Source organism: Halichoeres trimaculatus, unplaced genomic scaffold, assembly GCF_033239565.1.
Source record: "Halichoeres trimaculatus isolate MK-OKI-2021-1 unplaced genomic scaffold, fHalTri1.1 fHalTri1_scaffold_13, whole genome shotgun sequence".
Lineage (NCBI taxonomy): Eukaryota > Metazoa > Chordata > Actinopteri > Labriformes > Labridae > Halichoeres > Halichoeres trimaculatus.
This window is the reverse complement of record NW_027437191.1, coordinates 20,719,833-20,744,585: the sequence shown is the minus strand read 5'-3', so window position 1 is coordinate 20,744,585 and position 24,753 is coordinate 20,719,833. Positions and strand designations below refer to the sequence as shown.

The window sequence follows — 24,753 nt, the reverse complement described above, 5'->3', positions numbered from 1 at the left end:
AGAGGGAGAGAAAAAAACACTCTCTTGATGGGCAAGTCACAAAGAACAGCCGTTAACACTAAAGCCTGTGAAAGGGAGGTTGATGCATCTTGAGATGCTATAATCAAAACCGATCTCGTAGACAATTTGTTTTTACCACCAAGAAGGTAAATAAACTTTTATGAAAAAAAAAACATTTAAAAAACTTGAAGAGTTTTTGTTCACCTCTTTAAGGAGGTCTTTTTGGCATCCGGCTATAAAAGGACCCCATAACTTGATACACAGTTAACTGTGAAACCCAGAATATGAGTTGGACATTTAAATTCAGTTCTTTCTGAGGGGAAAGTTATCACACTGTCTTCTCATGTAACTACAACACTCCCATTGCATTCAGCAAAGCTGATGCACTATTTGTGGAGGTGTAAGTCTTTCGTAATCTTTTTTTGTTTTAGCTATTTCCTGTTTGCAATCCTGCTGCCACAGTCATTCTACCTACTTCAACTGTTCACTTTTTGTCTTTAGCTGAGTATTTTTCCAATCAAATCAGTACTCCACAAGTTTTCTTTCACTGTTTTCACTTTTTTCTTAAAATGCAAGAACATGACACACTGAAGGTGCTAGCCTTGTCTCACACTCAGCATTCCTTACGTAGCAAAGTGGTCACTTGTTTGCTCAAGCACTATCCGCTATATACGAAAAATACCCTGATCAACTCTGTGTTTCATACAGCTGACAGCATAATTATCAGTTCACTGCCTTTTGTTTTATATGAGGTTTTTTTTTTTTTTAAATGTGGGGTGGGGAGACAAGACAAGAAGCCGACAAGCAGCGACCACTATGAAAAGGACTACAGCCTCTGTTTATTGGGGGCTGGCTTGAACCACCACGCTTATACGCCAAACAGTTCACTTGTCTGATTAAGAAAGCAAAAAAAGTGTTGCATCTTGTGAGTTTTATGAAAAAAATATGTCCTTTTTAATATTTAACCAAGAGGCATTACCTCTTAAACTTCCTGTGTAGTCATTTAGAGTTAACACCAGAGTATTTCACAGTGAATTACATGATCATTCAAGGCTGATAAGTTTAGTTTCTTATCAGGTGAAAGCTTGACAAACAATACAAAATAAAAATAAAAATCACACTCAGGCTGGTTCAGCAGTCAAAAGAATTTAGATTTAAAATAATATTTGATTACTTTTCTCTTAGTTACAACAAAGTGTCCTGTTAAGTCCTACCTTAATGGGTCTGACACACAGAACACAAATGTCAGGCCCACTGACTATTTTTGCATCCCGTCCTCCTAAAAAAGTCACGGAGCAGGTCTCTTTAACGATATAAAGTTCTGTAAGATGTACCTGCAGGGCTGTGTTTACCAAAGGCATCCTGTCCCATAAAAAGTTCCTCACATCCCCCTTCTCTCACTAACTAGTGCTGTATGAAGGTTGATTTTGTGCTCCTGCTGTGATACCTCCAGATGAATGTTTCCTTTGTTGTAGCACCTTCTGTCCTATTTTGGCAATGACACGAGCGCTCAGTAGCTACAGGGGGGACACACGACTGAGCACTCCTCCTGATTCACACAAGCATTAACACAGCACATTAGCTCGGCCGAGTAGTGGGAATGAAAGATGGGCTAACACCGCTGCCCCAGGCAAAGTGAAGACGTACACTAAAGCCAGCTGCCATCTATTATGGATCGCCAGCACGACCCCCGCTGTCCGTGTTACAGGGGTGACGGTGCTGTCCTTGCCGAGGCGGTGACCTTCCTTGGTGGGGAGAGGGCGCTGGGCAGATTAAAAGTGGACTGGCTCACCGTGCAGTCCAGGCGTGCCCCTGATGTTCTGCCCAGATGGTAGCCACACACACTCATGAACACACACAAACCTGCACATTCTGCTGCATCCTGGGATGGCAGATGTGTGGTACAAACACAGCCTCTCCTTGGGGCGCTCAGCCTTTAGAGTCTATACACTCTACATCTACATCCAAACACACACACACACACACACACACACACACACACACACACACACACACACACACACACACACACACACACACACACACACACACACACACACACACACACACACACACACATCACATGCAGTCCTCAGAGGTCTAACCAACCCTCACCTCCTCTGCTCTCCTTCTGAGTGTTTCTCCATCACTTAATTCTGGCTGTATGTATGTGAATCATCCATCACTCACTCAATCAGTCCATTGAATTTCATTTAGTGCGGTGTTACACAGGGCATGTGATTGATTCACTGCTACCTTTTCACTGAAGCTTGAATGACACACAATGCTGGTTTGTAGACGCTTGCACTCACATACACACATACACACATACACACATACACACACCTCTAGTCCAAACCCTGCTGCACTGGGCCTCCGTTGCCAGCGGGGAGAGTTGGGTGCCCGTGCTGCCAAAGAAGACCCCTTTGAGATTTCCTCAAGGTCGCCATGTCCAGCTGGCTGAGCCAACATCTGTTCAGCACGGCCTCAAGACTGAGAGAGGGCCTGTCAACGGTGCCTGACCTTGGACCAATGGCCATATTTGGAAAAATATCTGTTACCTGATTTATTTCCAGCTGACAGTGCACACAGTCCAAACGTGGTAAACACAACTTCCTTCTTTCATGTTAAAAAAATGCTGAAGAGTGAAGTGGTAGTTTGATTTTTCTGGAAGAAGTTGATTTATGTTTGGATGTTTATAAGGTTACTGCAAGATCTAAATGTAAAGGTTGGAAGACAACCGAAAAACATTTTCTTTCTTACATTGTTTGTCCTCCAGAGAACCATTACATGGTGGCTTGCAAATCATTCAAACTGTATATTTAATAAAAACAATGCAAAGACAACATATCAGACACTAAAACCACTGAAAATTGAGTTGTTTATGAAATATATACACTCATTTTAAAAGTTGATGCCAGCAATACAGTTAAATGGGTCTCATAAAACGCTGAAAGTTGTGTAATATTAAAAATAAACAGTATCTGGAGGAGCATTTCCCAACCATTAAGTTAATTAGCAACAGGTTAGTGAGATGACTGGGTTGCCAGAAGAGGGGATTACCAATTTGTGAGTCAGTTCAGTGGTACTTTGTATACTATGTCATCAGCACGTCCAGGTGACAGTTCTAATATAACACAGAGGAGGTTACCTGCAGAGGCTCAGCAGTTAAGCGGTATTTCCTGCTTGTTGCACCAATAATCATGCAGGAACTTGCATTATATGCATGAAAAGCAAATGTTTGAAGGTGTGGCAGTGGCATCTCAAGATTCATCAGGCCAAAAAACCCCAACAACAACAAAAAATGCTCAATAATTTCAACCAATGACAACAGAACTGGAAACAAAGCGTTTATAGTTTAAGGACGCAAGGAAGTTCCTTTGGATTGTTCACAACACCTGTAACTTGTACATGACACTGCATCATCTGACCAAATTTATTTTTTTAGTTGACTTTGTTTTAAACACCTTTTTTGCTTGAACTCTACAAAAGATGTGCAAACGCTAGTTTGTGTAAAATAAATAGATAAAAGTACATTAGCAGTCAATAAAACATGCCTTGTTTGCCTTTTCTATTAGCCGTTTATGGATTATTGTTGAGCGTTATTATAATTCAAACAAGAAAAAGACAAGATAACACCAACTTTGTTTAGCTTCACTGAGTTACTTTGTATCGAACCCAAATGAAAATCAAAGCTGTGTCCAAGATTATAATAATCATAGAGACTGAGTTCTTTGTTAGGAGATAAAGATACAGCAGAGTATCATCTGCATAATAAGAGAGCCTAATTGTTTAAATAATACACTGTTGCATATATAAAGCTCTTTGATGTAGTTGAGTACATTAAATGACTCTAAAAACAGACTTTAATTTCCTTTTTTTTCTTATTCCTCAAAAAATGTCCCTCTAATTTTTGCAAATGCTATAATGTTTGACAGTATTCATTCCAGTACTATGATAAGAATTTGCTGTGAATCCATTGACTAAATGGTATATTCCCTGCAACATATACTGCCTGTATGAGTGTCGTTTTGAAAACAAGTTCCTGACAACATTTCTTCATGTCTGTATCAGTACATGTTGTGTCACTGGACAGAAAAATGATTGACCGCTACCAACACTTTCCTTGTTTTAATTCTTCTTGGAGGTTGTTCTCCACTAGCAAGGCTATCGATTTTTCTATCAAAAATGAAAACAGGCATTCCAGAGAGAGGCCGCAGAGGTCAGTGTGAATTAGAGCAGAGGTGTGTGTGGCTGTTTGTGTGTGTGTGCTGTGTGTTTCTGTGTCCCCTCCTCCTCCCCTACATCCTCATTGTCACTCCCCAAAGGCCTCTCTGTTAAATTGGCTGACAGATAATAAGATCATACAGGAGAAAACAGATACAGAGACCTTTGTCCCACAATGCAACAGTCTTCATTTCTGGTAAAGCTTTTGGTCTGCATCACAAACGCAGCTGAGAGAGGACATAATGAACACACGGCAGACGAGACGAGAACTCTGCAATTGTTTACCAGTACGATTTACTATCACGTCAGGCTTTGAGTCTTTTAATTTCTCACTTACATTTTTTTCAGCAAACAAAATTAGAGATCATTCATGTCAGTGAAACCTTTGATGCCTTTTATTAGTCAGTGTGTAAACTAACCCTGGGCACATGCTGTCAGAGCCCTCAGGATCACATATACAAGACTTCTTTTGTTGCCACATGCTGCCAAAGAAACGCTTTAATTTGAACGGAATAGACTGACAGGACACAGGAACTCAGGCACTGAAACATTAAAACATCTGGTTAACTTTAAAAGTAAAAGCCTGTGTGAACACCAGAGAGTATTTCACTTGACCACAAAAAAAGCAACATAATGAGCGGAGTTAGACCGGAGTCAACAGGTTTGAGGTTTTTAGAGCCCAGTAGAGAGGACATGAATGAGAAGAGACTCATCATCGGGGTAGGAAGTCCTGAAAAGTAGGGGTGCACCGATGACAACTTTCTGGCGGATCACAGATCTTTAAAAAGCCTGACCTGCCGATACCGATTTTTATTTCTTATTTTTTACAACTGACAGCATAAACCTTCAATGTGCCAATCTTGTTTAATTGAAATCTTTATTTTTGAACTTAAACAACTAATTAAGTGTCCTGAGTTTTAGGTCTCAGTACAAGTGTAAGGATGGGCCGATCACCGACTACTCTTACTCTCTTTTTAGTTTACATGACACATAACAAAACCATTAAGAGCAAAAACAATGGAGAAAGAGATCGGTTTTATTGCGTGTGACAGTGTTTTCAGTATTTCTAACAGTAGCCCGGCTCTTGGTTTTCAGACAATCTCCCACTCCCATAATTATCTCTAAATCTCTCTGCTATAATCCCAAATGACACAATTTTATTCATCCTCTGTCTTCTTTACATTTATCTATATTTTTCATATTGAGGCGTGCAACTCTGCTTCCCCCCACATCACCCCTCAATACATCCCCACAGCGTGTCCTCGGGCCTTCTGCCCCAAGGGCTCATGGGATACGAATACTCCCTGGGGCTGCTGTTTTCACAGCCTGAGAGAAGCACTCGAGAGAGAATAGGGAGAGGCGGCGGCAGCAGCAGCAGCATTTCTCTGTTTGCTTGATGTCACTATAATGGAAATATGCATAAGTGAGAGAGGCATTGTGGGCCTTTGGGGCCTGAGAAGTACAAATATTTTAATAACAAACGCTTTCAGTGTTTGCCTCCTGTAACGGCACCTGGGTATTATTTCACATTGAATGCAGTCAGTCGCTGCTGAATTTTGTATGCATAAAGATGTAGATGTTTTCTTCCTTTACTGGAAGTGATGTTCATGCTGGGGAAAGTTTTCCTGGTGATATGTCCTTTGGAGAACTGTCATTAATCAAAAGTCAAAGTCACCTTAGATCTCACATTAGAATAGACCAGTTTAGCTGCGGCTGAAATTGCAGCTGACCCCTTTTGCCCTGAGCACTTATTCAAAATCAGCAACACAGCCATAGGGGGCTAAAACAACTAAATTGAGTGAGGTTGCAAGAAGCTGGTTAGAGTACTGAGGGAAAATACCCAATAAAGCAACGCCAACTGGTGGTCTCAAGGGTGGGCTTCAGCTTTTCAAAGTCCTGATGGGTGACTTACTGCTATGTATGAGCTGTAAATGTAGATGACAAGGCGGTAATAACATAAAATATGAACAAAAATAGTCAAAATGTCCAGCACAAAGATACCTGTAGTCATTAAAAAGAACTAAAAAGTATCTGTGAACAGCAACCAACAGCATTACAAGGCCTAAATGCTTCTTGCAACAACCTGAAATAAACTAAAACCTAACAATATTTTTCCTCTCATAAAATCAGAAATTGATAAAGCTTCAACCATCAACAAGTTTTTGCAGCCTGATTCAAAAAGAATTCATTTGGGCCTGTGTATTTGAGATCTGTAAACAGAAAAGAAAATCCATAAAATGATTCAGCTGAACAAGTTAGACTCCCTTCCTGGGTTTTCATAATGAGCTGTCAGTCATTTCTCAGTGTCCAACAACTTTCATCTGCCCTGATTCCTCCCCTCCTCCTCCATTTATCACTCCTTTCTCTCCTCTGCGACATGCTCCTCCAACACCCCGTGTCATTTATCACATCGGCTGGAATAGAGTTTCTCCAGCTGTCAATTTAGGAAATGGAGTGACGAGCGAGACCTCTGGGACCACGCACTTATCTCGAACTGCAATGTTACGGAAAATGATGTACATCTGCTGTAGCCAGTTACACTGGTGTGTGTACATCAATTACCTGTCTGAAGCCAAAATTCATCCTGTCAGTCAACAAACAACTAATCAAACACAGCAGGGTTCAACTTCTTCTTTTTTCACACCACACATGTAGCTCCACTTCTATTAGCCTTGAAATCATTCTTAGATAAAACCAAAGACAGAATACGTACAAATCCCTGCTCTTCCTCTCAATGCACAGCTTCAGCATTCAATAAACTCCTACCTGCCCCGGGGTTTGAACGGTCAGTGCTGCTGCCACTGTCAGAGCCCGCTGTGAAAAACGCCGGAGTCGCACAGTCATGTGTCCCATGGGGCGCAGATATCATAGATGGTTACATGACAGGTGTGGTGGATGAGCGGTGAGTGAGACCTCTGCTCAACACTGTGCTGACTAGTTAGGACATGAGCAGACAGCAGGGGATGTGCTCTGCTGCTGAGGACATTCACATATCAGGATTGTTTGAGGAATACAGATGAAAGAGCTTATTCTAAGTCTGCAGATCTGTAAACTGGAGTTGTTTGAATATAAATACCAATGATGATATTAGAATTGACCTTAAATAGTGTTGTATCAGATATTTGCAGGGGAGTGAGTGGATGCAGAGATCTGATACAATCAGTATCAGATTTAACTGGTTTCATATAAAATATTGTCTTATGTTGAAAAAAAATTATGCTTGCTGAGACCAAATTTTAATTATTTATTTGACCTTTATTTTACCAGGTAAAACACGTTTGACAACCAGTTCTTGTTTACAAACATGACCTGTTTGTAATGAGCAGCAAATGGTGTTTTTCCATTGATAATATCGATACTTCTTTAATCCCATTCAGAGAGTGATAGCACAAAGATTATTGAGAAAAACACGCATCAAGACCCTATAATGCGCTGAGTATTTAGTTATCTTTACCGTTACTTCCTCTTTTAATCATGATTTCAGTGATTATAATATCACTCATCATATTTTGTTTAAGCAGATTAGAGCTCCAGTTAATCCTGTCTAGCCTCATAATCATGTTGGTGACCCAACCTTAAGTGAATCATTATGCAACCTTATGTCAACTACATTACTTTGCTAAGTAACTTTTATTCTACTGATTTCAACATTGGATTCAGATATTTCACTGATGAAGTTGGTACAAAGTTTGCTGCTTTGGATGGAGAAGGAGGAGGATAAGGGAGAGGACAACTGACAAAACAGTTTTAAGTGCTGCTTTTTAGTTTGATTTTATGCACAATTATTATGCGCTTTGTTGTGAAGTGTTCTCTCTTTTTTAAGAAACTTAATCAAACTGAGCATGGCAGGAGACTAAGTCAAGCTTGGCCCACGCTACATCAGCTGCTCTCAACTTGGGTCTCATCAGCTGACAGCTCAGCTGATTACCACGCATCCTATTTGGTAATAGCAAAATGGGCGTCCCATTAAAACTGCTTGCTGCATTCCCTGCCAGCCGCTTTGCCAACCTTTACCCCAGCGCCTCCTTTTATGCTGAGTCTGATTTCACCAGTGTCATAAGTTTTGTCACTGATGCCTGCTCTGTTCTTTGCTCAGGAGGATTTTTGCTGCTACTCTCCCTCCCCTTTTTTGTCATGTATGCACATGAACAAGAAACAGGAGGTGTGCTCTTCCTTCCTCAGGCTTTGGCATCCCAAGTAGACACATGGAAAGACAGGGAGCTCCCAGAAGAGAGATCATTTATTGCACCCAAATATTAAATTCTTGCCACAAAAGCAGTCTTGACTGAATAAGAATTTCACTTCTTCTTCTTCTTTATCTTTTGCGCCAGTAAAATAAAACCAAACTTTAGATCGCTTTGCACACCAGCCAAACAACTGACCTCCTGAGTCATTCTGTGTGTTACTTAGTATTCAGTGTTATTCAAAAACTTTATTAACAGACAGCTGACTTGGATCACAGGTTAGCTACAACATTCCCAAAATTATCCGTCTCTTTAGCTGTCCTATCAATGAAAAGTAAAAAAAGCCCCCCCTTTTAAAAAAAATGTAAGTGACACATCTTGGCCTGGAATAAAACATTATATTTTAGGACCCTCAAGACCTGGAAGCTCAATCAGTTAGCACCCCCGTCATTGATTTCCAGCGTTTGAAAGAAGCTGAACCATGTCTCTCATAGAGCTGTGTTAGAGCACCAGCTTTATCCCTAAAAACTAGCCTGAAAACATCCCAACTCTAAATTCTTCTATGCATCTCTCCTCTGTAAGTAATTATGCCCATGAAACAAACACCATAAATCCTGTATACTGGCTCCAGTACAGCGCAGAGGTTGTGTGGAGCATCTTCTCCAGGTCATAGTAAAGCCGTTATTTCATTGGCCAGCCACTTGTAATCACCCTTGTGGTTTAAAAGGTCAAGGGGTCAGGGGTTATGGAAGATAAGGACCCCAGGGAGTGTCATAAAACACTTGCGACACTTCAGGCCTCGTTTGTCATGCCGGGGCTCGATATCACTCATTCATCTTGGTTAGGAAAGTCCTTTCTGTTTATAGATGTCTTACGTCATATTCCTGCACTGGGACCACAGAGTGCACTCTCTGAGGCCAGTTTTAGGGTTCTGTTTTGTATTTTGAGGTTGATGCAGTATTTTCAAACTGTATGAGCAGAAAAAGAATCCCTGACTTGCTACATTTAAATAAAGCCTGTTTTTTATGTTTTAGGGTTGAAAAGAGGTGCTGTATAAATTTACAGAGCCTGTTTCAAGATATTTTTCACCCCGCTGTCTTAAGGTAACACAAGTTTGAGTTTTTCAAAGTCAAAACACTCTGCCTGAGATTGGGTGGTAACAGCGACTGCTCGCCCCCTTCTACATCTGCATCATATTTTCCTGAGTTTGCCAGCGCAGAAAGGAACAATCAAACGGCCAACAAAACAAATGAGATTCCCTTACATTAGGCAGGCGTGTAATCACATTTCCTGTGTTGTCTCTTTCCCTATATGCTGCGTCCAATCCACAGTGGAGACAGAGAGCAGGAGCTGCATCAGGCGGGTCAAGGCGCAGCCTGGTGCGGGCCTCCCCCTGTTAGCTCTGCATACAGAGACGCTGGCCCCTGCTGAGACGTCTCATTTAGTGCATCTGCAAACAACATTACAGGTGGAAACGCTTTAGGAGATGTCTCGCAAGCATTAATCCCATTTGTGTCCTAACCCATTTCAAATGTGCATGCCGCTGCACTCATGGAATGAGAGGGACGCCGCGGCGATCGAATGGATGCAACGTAAAACGTTTTCCAAGGACTTCAGTGGACATACAAAGGAAATGTCATCACTAAGAGGATCTGCATTCAAGCAACAGAAGAGACACAGCTGGTTTGAAACGCTGAGCAGTGAGAGGATGATTTAATAAACTTTACATGAGGAAATCAGATGCTTCATAAAAGTCAAAAGGCTTCTTTGCTATGGGTGAAGAAGCTATGTAGATACAATGAGTGAATTATTTTCATCTCACATCTCTCAAAACATCTACATTAAGTCAAAACATCTTGAGATGACTGTTAAAGCAGAAAGCTGCTGTTTCGCTGTTATAACCCTTCATTAGATAACTTGAATGAATAAAAATTTAAATTCTAAACAAAAAAAATGCTCCAATGAATAAAAATTTAAATTCTAAACAAAAAAAATGCTCCAGTTGTTGCAATTCATGTGAGAAAGCAGCAATTTGATGTGTTTCAATCTCGCCAAAATGGTAAGGGATTGAAATTGGAAGTTACAAATAAACAGTTTTAGTTGATACGATTATTATGAGAAGAAAAACAAACACCACTATCTTTAAAAAAGATGTGCTCCTAAAAAAAATTCTGTGCACCTTCTGCTCCAGTCTTATTTTTTGCTTTATGGTTGCTGAAAACCTTAAGCATGAACAGTAGTCACTTTAGAGAGATCACAGAAGTGAATGATAATGAAAGATGAATAAATCATGATTTTTCATCTTCTCGAAATTTGTACAGTGACAAAATATAAACTTAACAAACCAATAAAAAGTAAATAAAGCAAACATAGCAAAGAGCATGACCATATACTGTATGCTGCGCCCTGTAGTTAAATACTACCCTCTAGTGGACGACTAAACACTGCTGGATGCCTGATCAGTGCCCGACCAGGGGGAGCAGAATTTGATTACCTGAAAAGGGTTTCTAAGAAAAGACAAAGAAAAATAAAAGGGTTTATTGTGAAGGCTTATGTGTCATTCATTTGAGTACATGAAAATCAGATACTCAGAGACACACACACACACACACACACACACACACACACACACACACACACACACACACACAGACACACACACAGGCTTGGCAGGAACTCAGCGGTTACAGAAATGGCTGAAGTGAAAGAGATGCATGCAGAACATCCACAGTTGGAGGGAAGACAAACATTTCACACAGCCGATGTGCTTATACTCTGCAACTTTCAGCTACTGTATTGCATAAAAAAGCCAAAATGAACAACTGGTCAAAAAAGGAGGAGTAAAAAATATCCAATTTGGGAAATGGTGCATAGAAGACAAGCTGAAACTGTGTTGTCTGCGATTTGACACTTTGCCACACCTGTAGAGCTAAAATGATTTATTTATCCATGGATCAGTCAACAACAGCTTTTTCCTGATGGCTAATTTATTAATTTTTAAACAAAAAAATTAAAATTAAAAAAAATCCAAGACTGCACCTTGTCTGTTAGTTTTTACACTCACTTTAAAGGCATCTTTCGCATCCTGTTTATCTAACAAAACGACTGAATCTACAGTAAATCAGAAGCGCAGTTTGTGATAAAATCTGATTTTATTCAAAGATTTCACGGCCCAAACACGCATCAATAATCTGCAGAACTCCTGATCACAAAGACACTCTTATTGTACACCTGTGCTCTCCTCACTTTACTCTTTGACTTCCTCACTCTAGGTGTAACTTCTGCCAGATGAATGACACCTGCCACCCACTCGCCATCACCGCCTCCTCTCTGCATTCTCCTCCTCGGTCACGTCCAATTAGCTCTCCTCTAAACACTCTCTCTCATTAGACCAGCCATAATCCACTCATCGTGCCTTCATTTGCCAAATAAATCACACTCAGACGTCTTTCTTTTTTTTCCACAATCTTTTCCCTCCCTTCCTCTGCTGCTGTCTTTTTAAGCTCTGTCTCTCCCGCAGCCTCGTTAACCCTGTCCTGAGTTTCTACGGCGACAGTCTCTGCCAGGCCTCCTCATTGGACATGGCAGCCGCCAATTTGCATGCCAGACTATTTCTCTTCATCATTGGGCCTCTTTCTCGCGCTCACTCTCTCCCTCTATGCTAGAAGAATAGAGAATAACTCAGCAACTGACGGCAGACGGCATGCACGTCCTTGTCCTACAAGGTTACGAATCCATTTCATCTGTGCAGGAGGGGAGTGAATTAAAATAAATGATGGCCGGACATTTATTGCATTCTGGGGGTGAAGGAGGGATTGGGGAGGAGAGGAACAAGTTGCGGAGGGAGACTTGTGTCTCATACTGAAGCAGACGGTTCGATATCGGCTGGCACAAATAAAGGAAACAATATGAGAATAAGAGAATTATCTGCCACGGAGCCGAGTTTAAATCTGTTTGTCTGTGAGTTGATTGTGCTTCAGTCTGAGCCGCTGCTGCACCATCGTACGACTCACACATGTCAGTGAAGGCAGCTTGACAAGTCCTATGATAGTGGTCACCTGTAGCTCTCACTGACCATCAAATCTGGAGCAGACAAATTAAATGACAGACTGCACCTTTAAAGCACTTTTCTAGTCATCTGATGCTTTTATACTCCATGCACCTTTTACCTCCTCACACAATGTTGATAGAGGCTGCTGTGTAAAGTGCCCATCTGCCCATCAGTCATTTTCACATTCACACACCTTTGACGAGGCTTTCAAGACACACTTTAGTTCAGTGTTCTGCCCAGAGACACATCGACATGTACGGTGTGTCCTGGCTCAGGCACTGCATCCTCTGTAGGACCCATTAAAGGGCGAGCACGTCATAGCAGAGCGCTGAAGGCTGTCCTGTTCTAAAGTCAGATACGTCCTACTTTCAACCCAACATATCCCATGATTCATGGAATACCAAAGCAAACAAGGTGGCCCACTCTCCAGCTGGGAAGCGATAACCTAATCCTGCTAAATAAGAGCGTCTGGTTTGGTTCAAGTGGTACATTAATAGAAAAATGAAAGAAAAGTGGACTGAAACCTGATATAATCCTTACAACTATTGTTTAAAGTTACACAACTCTATTCATGGTTGGCCAGATTTCTGTCAGCAGCTTTGTTGTGCAAAAATTGATGACTCAGGCTAAGTGGTTAATTTATGAGATCAGATTTCTTCAGCTTGAAAAGTTCACGCCAGTTTGAAGTGTAATCAAACTCTAGCAGCTTATTTTCTAGATGGTGACAATTGACTAACAAAAACAAAAGATAATGAACAGTTTCAATCAAAAGAAAAAAGGTAGTGCTTTTGTTTGTGTCAAATGTTTCAGTGTTGAAAAAAAAGGATGAATTCTTCCTTTTTTGGTGTTTAACAACCTGAAAATGTCATGTCATTTTTGTCCTTTGATATTTTTAAGTTAGACATTTGTCTGGCCAGATCCAGTGAACACGGCTCATATTTAGCCTGAAAAGACTTTTTTTTAAAAACTTAAATCACACATAAATAAGACTTAATCAGATTTCAGTTTTGCAGTGCAATGTGAGCTTCGTGCTGGGGACAAAGAGCTCTGGACAAATTTCAGACATCCAAAAACCTTTTTGTACACTGCAATAAACTGAAACCTGAGTAAAAGTGTCTCACTTTTACTAAAAAAAATAAAATAAAATAAAAAAAAATCTCATTGGACTATATATATGAGCCACATTCACCTGACAAGTCCAGAAAAAAAAATCTCATTTCAAGATATTAAAAAAAAACATAAATGGCGCCTGAGTTGCCGGTTAAGTGTAAAAATATCTGCCAGTGGGGTTTTTTAAATCTTAAAATGAGATATTTTTCTGGACTTGTCAAGTAAATATTACTCAGGTTTAGTCTAATGAGACAATTTTTACTAAAAGAATGACAAACAGTTGATTTAATTTCAGTTTTTGCAGTTTACAATCATTATGGAGAAGGATCAAACTCTTCGGTTGTCTTTTCAAATTTGTTTTTATCAATAGTATATTTTCTTCACTGAGGCAATAAAATGAAGTCTGATAGTGTTTGTCTGACACAGTGATGTTTCTGCAGGAAAATGATGCCTTTATAAGGAAGTACTTCAAATGCTCTACATGTTGTATCCACCTGCATCCTCTTATTTTCCAGCTGTATCCTCGTAACGTCATAATGAAAAATGTATTTATTGGAATTTGTTGTACATTAATTTAAGTAGAATAAGTTTGATTCTCTGCCTTTACTATATTTCCAGCTTGCTTTCATTTAAAATGCAGCTCTGTGACGTTGTAAAAGGAAAGACACTGTGTTTGTGGATGTCATTGGAGAACCTCTGTGCATCCCCAGAACTGCTCCTTGTGTCCGTCTGCTTGTTCCAGAAATACATCCTTGGACCCAAAGGATCTCTGGGTAAGTGACTTTTTTCCCGTTGACCACAAAGCTATCAATATGTCTGCCTCCTGACACGACCCGCTCTCTCTGCGGACACGCAGGCCGGACCCTGAATGCTGACTGCTGCTCACTGCACAGCGCTCCTGGACCTCTTCCAGGACACTCCATTGTAATACAGTTATTTTTAGACAAGTCGACGCAAATAAATATTTATAGTTGTTTGCAGGTCAGGAGTCTCAATGAAATGCATGAGGGGCGGCAGTCCAGTATGTAACTACGTAAGCACGATTAAGAGTTTGACGGCGTAGGGCAGATTCTGACTGATGTGTTTAGAGCTGAGATATTTTGAGAGCAGCTTTTTTTGAAGAAGAAGAAGAAGAAAAAAGAAAAATACGTAAGGATCAAAAAATAATGTTGAGATCATTTCTATCAACCTCAATTCTGCTGAGGCTTCAAGATAACTAAAGTGGAGAGTTTCCTGGTGCCTTGTGGGATTATTCCTTACAGTGTGGTGTTCAGATATTTGCTCACACTTTCCCTGACATCTGTACGCCTGTGATAATAGCCACGCTGCTGATCACTTTGACTCTGAACTTCAGTCTGAATGAAGAAATGTGTCACTGGAAATGATTACACATGTCATTTCTCTCCTCTTCCGTTCCAGCTCATCTTGTAGAGGTGGTTTTCTTATGCGGGTAGGGGCTGCACTGACCCAGACAAAGCCTTGGCTTTGGCTGATGAAGGAGTAGCACCAGAAGGGAAAATTCAAGGTTCAAGGATATGAAGAAAAAGCCGAAGGAGCCAAAATGGTGATTGGATGGTAACATTTTCCTGTGGTCTCCCCCAATGACCAGAAATTTGGACAGACTGTGGAGGAATATTGTGTTTCCGTCATTGTTCGTCTAGCACAACTTTGAGTCTAAATATAGGTTATGTAAGAAAGGCTGGGGCCACATATGCACACAAACACACTAAGTGAGTCACTTGTGCTCTGATTTTGTAATAGTGTTGCTATTTTTAATCTGTCGACCTTTCAGAACAATCCAGAAAAGAGATATCCAAACTAAGTGAAGATGAGTGATTAAGGCCATGACCAAAAATATTACTGTTACAGTTCTAGATTACACTGAGTGTGCTTGTCTTTGTATGTATGTGTGCACATGTTAGTGTGTCTGTGTGTATCATAGATTGTATAATTAATGGACAAAGTCTTCCTGACATCACCCGCCTGTTTCTGAAACTTATTTTTGAAGCATATAGGCTGTCGCGGCCATATTGGAAGGGACACAGGCTTCAAGTCTCCAGACTATAGGGTGCCTGTCAGTCATGTAAGCTCTGTTGTGCCTTTGATTGGGCAAACTCACAGTCTTGATATCCTTTAAACTGCTGAGGTAGAAAAGAATTCACCCCCTGTACAGTGTGTGCTGATAGAGAAATTAGCGATGCAGGCAAGAAATGTTTTTTTTTATACCTGGCTGTCAAAGTTAATTTCTGAAGTAAAAATGGCTTTTTTTGGCTTGGTGTGAATGTGACTTTTGAAGCCAGCCTCAAGCGGACACTGGAGAAACAGCAGATTTCAGCACTTCTGAGTTGTCTCCATAGACTGTAAAAAAAATGGACGTCTGTTTGCTCGGCTCTAAGTGAGGTCTCCACACAAACTGCTCCCCCTGGTGGCTGGCTGCAGTACAGGTTAAAAAATCCGTCTTTCCAGCCATTCCAGATGGGCTGTGGTCAAACTTTAAAAAATTAATACTCCTCGTAGAAATGTTTCTCACGTCTGATTGTTGTGGTGATTTGAAGATATTATTTGGCTGTCTATATTCAAGTCCTCTTTTTTTCTGAAAAGTTTCGTTTTCATTAGTTATACGAGGTTAAAAACAAGGCTTTACGTAACGTTTAAGGATGATTGACAGCTGCTGTTCTCGTGCATTTTTTGGGGGGATTGTAAAATATGTCAGGAGGTAGAGTCAAGAAGTGATTAGACTCTCGAAAAAAAAAAAAAAAAAAAAAATTGTCACCCAGCTCCACTCAGATTCTCCCAGAATCCCTCATCGTCTCTACTGCACAGACTCTGGCTGCACAATTTCTACAATGGCGGTGCCTGTGACAGGGGAATTTTGGCTTCAAAACCGTACAACGGTAAATGGCGGAGCCATGCTGTCCACTCTATAGTCTATGGTTGTCTCGTGTTTTTAGACCAGAGGTTGCCGCTTAGTGTGTGCACATCCCTTGCCATGTGACACAGAGAGCGGATGAGAAATGTGAACGCGCAACCATGTTGAGACAGAAATGACATCCCATCATCACTAAAGTAGATAACACAAGGCTATTTAGTCCCCCTGACTTTGTTGGTAGTGGAAACATTGAACCAGAATGACATCGAATAATCTTTCTGTAAACTAAATGCACAAATTAATGTTATTTATCATCTCTAAGGAAAGCAAATAAACACCAAGCTAATTGATTATTTAATGCAGAATTTTTTTAGGGTCTGTTGCTGTTTATTACATTATCAGTGTTCTGCCAAATCCACCTTTGTTTACATTTTCCACTACAACCATTCAAAGTGACTGGAATAACTGATATGAGCAGGAGCCTTTTTTGATCAGAGCAAAAAAAAGGGGGGAACAGCTGTGACTATTTTAGAGACCAAAGAAAGATCCCAGCACTACCTTTAACGTAAATTGAGTCAAAATTAAGCCACACATTAACAAAATCTTTGGAGTCTGTTCAGTGTCTTTTCAAGTAGCCTGCCATATAAATGGTTTCTACCAAGCGGTCACACAATACAGAGCATTCTAAGAAGTCGATTTCAGTTTCTAAATGTGAAAGTGTGCACCTCTGTCTCCGGGACCACTGGATCTATAACGGGTCAGATTCAGCCTGAACATTTTGTGCTAAGCCCATCTCAATTTCTGACTAAGAAACAATACCGTTGTTGTCCGCCTGTTGTTTTTTTAAGGCCACATCAATATTTGTCACTGCAGTAAAATGTCTCAAAACAATAACCACTCTCTTTTTTCCACCAGCAAAATAAAAGCCCACTCAGAGTCTGCAACGTCTGAACTAACTGTGACTGTCCACCAAGCAAACAAATACCTGAGCTACTCAAACACTTATCATTGATCATAAGCATCTCAGCTGTTGAAGAGAGGGATACATCCAGTGGCCTCTGGTGTGACAGCGAGGGTTTATGGAACAGTAACACCAGAGCCCCACCCTACCCCTCTTCACCTTGACCCTGCCGGCCTGTTTCCACAGCCACCACTCTCTCTGATCTGACCTCGTCATCCCATAGGCCTCTGGCCTCGCCTCTGACGGCTGAGTTATTACCATAATTACCCAGTAGGCATTGCAGGGAGCAGCCGCGTGGCAGAGGCCGCCCATGTTTAACAGAATATTTGGGTGTTTTATCGACTTTAACTCGGCCCGGGGGCAGGCAAGAGGGGGCACGGATGATAAGAAAACCACTCATGTGGGAAATGAAGAGGACCGTTTCACAGACAGAACCAAGAAGGGGATGAAATATACGGCTAATGCAGCAGTGGCCAGTGCACATATGTCATATATTCTCTCAGACAAGGTGTAAATATGCTCATATATTCAGTCCATGTCCAACAGAAGGACTTAAACAGAGGTGACAACCATCAAAAAAATGAACTTTAAACCTTGAGTTGTGAAAAAGTATTCAGATTTCTTTGTGCCAACAGTCAATGTAAGGTCCTGAAATGAAACGCAGGCAGATTTAAACAATACAATATATTTTATTTATCATTCACAGCAGGGGTCGTTATATTGAGGGGTTAGGTTTAGGGGAAATGCACTTTTTCTGTTTATTTTTGTACTTTTTCAGCATCTGAAACTTATAGCTGCCTTTTCAGGTCCGTGTAAATTTGCTCATTTCAAGAGAAAGGGATAAAAAAGCAGCTTCTGTAAAACGGGAGTTCACCATACAGTCAATCTGAATACAGGGTCATGAAAAGGTATCCAGGAAGAACTCAAACTACCCCCAAAACTGAACAATTTCTCACAAGGGAAAGTGGTTTTCTTTCTCTTATGGAGACATTTTCTGCAGGTGAGATGTTTAATTTTTTATTTCAGTTTTTATAATAATCATTATCTTTACTGCCATGTCTGAACAGCCAGGAGGCCATGCATATTCATACAGATAGAGTGAGAAGTACAGCACAGCCTGCCTCACACAGGGCGCAGGGTCACTGGCTTCAGGCCAACAACACACAGACAAAGATTGCGTACAACAAGCCCTCACTGCTCTTAGTATTTACTCTGAAAGGCTCAGTAAAATCCACACTGAGCAATATCCAAACACACACACACATTCCCACATGCCCTCACCTGCTCAGAAAGGTCAACAAATTAGCATTACCATACACACTGTATTCAGACTTTCCTCGTCCTATAGAGCTACCCATCAAACATGTCCAAGATGGCGCTCAGCCGTGTGTGCCTGTGTCTTATTATGCAGACCCATCTGCGTGGGTTCAAAGGTCATGGCCGGGCCTGGCAGGGGCTACAGGTGAGCAGATGAGAACAGTAGGGGCTCGGTTTAATTTAGCTAAGCGCTACAGGACGCGCAACGCTGGTGTACCCGGGAAGGACGAGTTGAACTTTTCACACAGCGCCTCAAACTCATCACTTCAACAGGGCGGAAAGTCGAGGAAAAATGAGTAATAGAGTCAGAGAGAAAATACAAGCCTTTGACACGAATGTGCTTCTTTGTGGCTGTGTTGTTTTCGATTTTGGTTGAGGGTTGTTCAAACAAAGACAGACACAAGCACAAACACACAAATCTACACGTACAGGGATCTGTCACCAAGTCTCCTTTCTCTCTCTGTTTCCCTCCATCTGACACACATCCAAACACACAATACGACAGACACACTGAAAGAAGACGACTGTCAGCAGTGTGTGTGTGTGTGTGTGTGAGAGAGTGACTGTGCGGTGGTGTGCTTGTCTGAGGGTGTGAGGGAGAAAATCCCTAATCTGGCATGGACCCGCTTCCTGTCTAGACTCTGCATGAGGAGGCCAGCACTAACCTGGCCAGAGCTGACGGGGTGTAAGTGTGTGTATGTGTATGTGTGTGTGTGTATTTTCACATGAACACTGTGTGTTAGTGAGCACAAAACAAATATATGTGTAAGCACAGACCTGCATCACCCCTGTGTCACAGATAGAAAAGGTACATTATCACTATTCTCATCTGAATCAGAACACAAACATTAACCTCTGGCCTTCGTATCTCCTCTCTGTCTGTTTTTAATTGGACGCTTTCCAGTAAAGCTCCTTTTTTGTGTTCTCTGTTGTTTTGACACTTTCTCTGCCATGTGTGCCAACACTGCAGCAATTCCAAAAGCCAATTTCCTCATTATCCAAGTTGAAGCACTTACGGGAAAACAGAGGTGGGGGTGTGGAGGGTTAAAGTTGGAGGGAAGTGGAAAGAGGCCTGATGTGGTTTTCTCTGAAATTCCAGGCAAAAAAGCAAAGATGAGCCAGAGAAGAGGTGAATAACTCTCATTCTTCTATCTTACTCTCTGTGCATCCTGCATACAGCAAACCAACCAGGATTAAAGTGGTGTATCGTGTGTGATTAAACCCAAATAGCACAGAAGCAACACAGAGACAGTGAAGTCAGTGAAAAAGAATCCCTCTTGGTTTGGTAACATGATTAAAGCGAGCTAAATCACAGCATGAACTGCTGACAGCCTCCCTCCATCAATCATTTGAGCAAACTCTGCCATCACAACAAACATTACAGAGAACAGCAGCCTCCATCTCCCTCACAGTGAGTGCTAATCAAAGGATGCTAAGTGTGTTTAGCCTTACCTTTGACGTCGTTTGTCAGGAGTGTGAATCAACACCATGGCCATCGCTTTTTCATATTCATGTTGACACCCCAGACACCTTGTCCTTTCCTTCACAGAAGGGCCTGACTCAGCACATCAGCACCCCTTTAGACCCAGATGTAAAGTGAGCAGTCTTCACCTCCGTGACATCACATCACCACAATGCTGTCTTATGGGAGCCATCACAGAGGCCTGCCAAAGAACACTGGGTCCAAAAAAATCAGGAAAAGCAAATGATAATGAGTTTTTTTTTTTTTTTAGATTTAAACATAAGAATTTTATCTTAAGACTCAAGGCAACTAATTTAAATGGAAGTGGAGAAACTCCAAATGTTGTATGAAACTTAACTTGTGTTCCTGCTGGCCAACTTTATAAGCTTACTTGCGGTGGTTTACATCTTTGTGTAATTTCTCCACTTCCTGTACAATATGTGTTTATCACAGGACCAAACAGAAGAAACTTAGCCACTAGCTGATAGATAATCCAGAGTGCCTCGACACACGAGTCAGTGGAAACTTAACACATTAAAAACAGAAGTTAAAACAGAACTTACATTCAGGGGCTGCACAGGAAAAAAAAATCATCAAGTTTTGTACATCCCTCCATGTCTCCAACACACCATTCTTAGCTAGCGCATTTGTCCTCACCAAGTAACGCACATCTTCTGTTTTGAAGGTCTCCTGACCCCTAGTGGTCAGGGAGTAAAATAAAGCATTGGAAAATGGTCAAATGGAAACTGAAAGATATTATTTTAATATTAATTTCTCATGAATAATAATGCTGTGTACCACGTGCACTCACTACTTTGAGTGCACGTGTATCTATACTTTCATTTCTCATCCGGCGCACTAAAAACGGCCAGAAACGTAGACGAAGGGGCGGGGTCAAATGGTGGTTCGAGAACACCTGTTTCCGGTAAGTGCGAAGCAGTAGTGTGTGATACAGCACAACACTAACCTGTAGGATTTCATGCACTGTTCCTGTAAATGCGTTTTATGTAACTGTACATGGGGAAGTGCGTGATTTGGAACACAGCACAACTTTTGGAAGTGCTCTCGTGGCTGAAGTCGCAGGTAGGTGAGCAAATAGTGAGTTAATTTTCACAGCTTGTGCTACTGCAAAAAAATGAAGGAAGTAGAAGAACTACAGCAAAGTTGTGAGTGTCACTGACAAACTACTTTGTATTTGGTTGCATTTGTTTTTAGAAGTGCTATGACAGAGATTAAAGAAATTTGGTTTCTCGGTTTGACTAAAATTATGTAGCCCTCATTTAGACACACACCCTTTAAAGAGTTGGTTTATGAAAGTGATGAGAATTTCGACACTTTTAAGAGATTCGGCTCTTGTTTCACCTTGCAAAAAAAAAAAAAAGAAAAAAAAAGTGATCCTTCCAAGAGGCTCCTTTTTTTTATATTTCATTACCAAAAATAATATAAAATTATATGCTCAATAAATCACTTACATAAAAACATACTCTATTGCACATTTTTATCACATATGTGACTTTATTTATATAGTAAACATGGAGCAGTGCCCCCAAAATTTAAATTAACTATAAATGACAAAAAAGCAGTATCTCACTGAGACAACAAAGTCCAGCCTCTGACTGTTTACTATTTTTAAACTTTCAGATATTTATATTGAACAACAACAAAAAAAAAAGTTAAGTTTTGTTAGTAACAAACAAAAAATAAAATAATGTGTGAAACAAAAGCAGCACAGTGGATGCATGGATACCAAATCACATCTTGACCAATCACATGCTGCTGTGACAGAAAAAGGAGGAGAATTTATATAAATTATATATTTTATTTATATATAAATAAAGAGTCTCCTCTAAGAACCGAAACGTTCTCGACAGACACATCCCTGGTACATAATGCTTTCTGCTGAAAATGTACTTTGCTTGTGTTTTTTTAAGAATACGGTATACATGTTAAGTTTGTTCAGACAAATGACAATGTTATTTGTATTCACTTTTACTGTCGCACTTAGTAAAAATACAGGATAATACTTCGGAAGAACTCAGGGAACTGTGATAAGGATAATACAGACAAAAATAGCAAGCTAAAGCATGCCAGTTTTAGCTTATCTTGTCATTATATGGTTTTAGGGATCTATTACAGGCTGTACTGGCAGTGCTGTGTTTTATTTTGCATGGATTGAACTTGTATTTTGTCTCAAGAATAACTAAATCTTTCCAAAGTTGTGTTGTCTTACTTTTTTTTTTTTTTTTTTTCCTAACTAAAAATGATTGAGTACTGAAAGCACTGCCACGTGCATTAGGGAAAACTTGACTTTGCACCATGTAGAATAAAACTTTCAGAAACTCACACTGTTTCGGTGGAGTGTTCATAAAAGTCAGACCAGGATAGATTTAACTGAGACAAGTCAAGAGATAAATTTGCAAACTGCAGGTGCTGCTGGCCAAATTAGGAGAAAGGGATCTGTCATTTTCATGTCTTCTCTGTAAGCTCACAACAGGATCAGGCTGCAGAAAAGAATCGGAATGAACCTCCACAATATTTCTTTTTTATTTTTAGCCAGACACACACAGCAGTCACAACAATAAGTGACAGAAAACCTTTTGCGGACTGCATGTGATCTCACCTTCAGTCATCGTCTAGCCGGTGTTGTATTCCTTTCCTACATACATGTACTATCACAGCTGATGACTAACACAGATGGTGGACCAGAGAAATGAGTCATGTGTGTTTTATGGCTGTCACATATACACAACATTGTCTCCGCTGGTGTGGGTTTTAGGGGTCTCCTGTTGGCATTCCTATCCCACTCTCTCCCAGAGTATGACTCACAGACTTGTTACCCCCAGACGGAGCAATTTTTAGTGGCTGTAGTAGGGAAATCTGGCAGGACACTGCTTAGTATTTGGGGTTCGTCTGACTCTGTCTAGACAGTCTTAAGCAGTCTGACTCTGTGAGCATGTGTGTGTTTGTGCTCCTCAGCTCCACAAAACCATGACAAAATCTTTCAAAAATGCTTTTCTAGGTTTTACAAACAATAAAGTCAGAAGATTATTGCTGCGCTTGAGAATTTTAAGCATAACAGTTGTAGTTCTGACGAGTCCAGTCAGCAGGAATGTAACCTACATTACAGAGGAAAAAAAGAGGACATTTTCCTCCGAGTGCGGCTACCAGCATGTGTTTTTGTTTTCATCCTCCGGTCTGGAGCTGCATTCCTTTTCCGTGTGTTGTGCGAGACAGAGAGATTGCCGGAGAGTGACTCACTAAAACCTGACCCAGCGGTGAGGTCATCACTGGAGGACGCGTGGAGTAAAAGTGAACTTTGATGCTGATGTCTGGGATCATGTCTCGGAATCCCCAGACATTGTGGAATAGTACAGTGTGTGTGTGTGTGTGTGTGTGTGTGTGTGTGTGTGTGTGTGTGTGTGTGTGTGTGTGTGTGTGTGTGTGTGGACAATGACATAATTTCTTGTGCTCCAGACAAATTCCATGTGAAAGAGTGTGTATGGCCTCCTGATTATGACCCAAAGTCCCATTACAGAGTCTCTCCAAAAACCTGATAACACAAACGGATATACAAGTTTAACACAGCTGTTTTACATTTCAGATCAAACCACAGAAGAAGAAATGAAAGATAAATGCTGTTTAACGCTGACGATGATGTTCATGGAAAGTAAAAGCTCTTATCTAACTAAGTTTGAGCTCTAAAGTAGGCCATTGGACTATTTGAAAATTAGTGACTCATTCGTATTTTATTTTTTCCTACACTTTTGTTTACCTCCAAACACTGTACAGACTTTCCAGACTCCAGGATGCAGAAAGCTTTCCTAAAGCACTCAATTTACATTATCTGACTGCTGTAGTAGATACATTTTGACTATACTAAATGCTGAAATATATAGAAAATAAATTAAAACTCCTGAACAGTTTATTTTAAAATTATCTAAAAAAGATGAACTCCTGTGTTTTATTTTATCCTTAGATATATAGAATTTAAAAAAGCTACTTGAATTCATGTTTTACGCAATATTCCTCCAAAAATTATTGAAGTATTGAGTTCCTCCACTCTGGAGTCAGCTTACAGACACAGACATTGTTTGTTGAGCAGCATCACCTGCTGGCTTAATGGAGTATTGCCAAAAATAAAGGGACTCCTTTAGGGTCAAATGGAAACATCAGAAGCACAGAGCTGAGAGTCAGAGGGGATTTCATGTCAGAGCAACCAAATGTTGGATTTACAGTCTAATTTTGATTGCTCATAGTCAGCCAATCAATGTGTTGATTAAGTGCCAATTGTTAACAAATTTTAGTTCATGTCGTAATACTTTAAAAGAACGGCCATCTGCTGTGTCAGTGCCGGGCTTAAAAGTGGGACAAAAAGAAATGTAAAAATGTAAGGATATTTTAAAAGAGAGGAAAATCTGCAAATAAGAAAAAACATCTTAGAAATAGATGTGACAAAAAAGAAGCAGAAGTATATAAACAATGTCACTCTTTTCCTTAACTCTTCCCTGAGTTAATCCTATATGTGGAGATAAGCCTCAAAGCAATGCAACAACTATGTATGCATGAAGGACT

General features: G+C 40.5%; 1 protein-coding gene across 2 annotated transcripts in view; it reads right to left on the bottom strand.

Moving 5' to 3' along the window:
• Nucleotides 1–21,029, bottom strand: part of LOC141801997 (steroid hormone receptor ERR2-like) — an 85,073-nt gene extending 64,044 nt beyond the window's left edge. For both annotated transcript variants that reach the window (XM_074685381.1, XM_074685379.1), the window contains exons 1-2: nucleotides 20,745–21,029; nucleotides 20,172–20,396 (exon numbers count right to left, since the gene is read on the bottom strand). Coding sequence is in view for 1 of the 2 variants with exons in the window: in XM_074685379.1 (XP_074541480.1) it covers nucleotides 20,172–20,215 (44 nt within the window). In the remaining variant the exon portion in view is untranslated. The remainder of the gene's footprint in view (nucleotides 1–20,171; nucleotides 20,397–20,744) is intronic.
• Nucleotides 21,030–24,753: the final 3,724 nt, after the last annotated feature.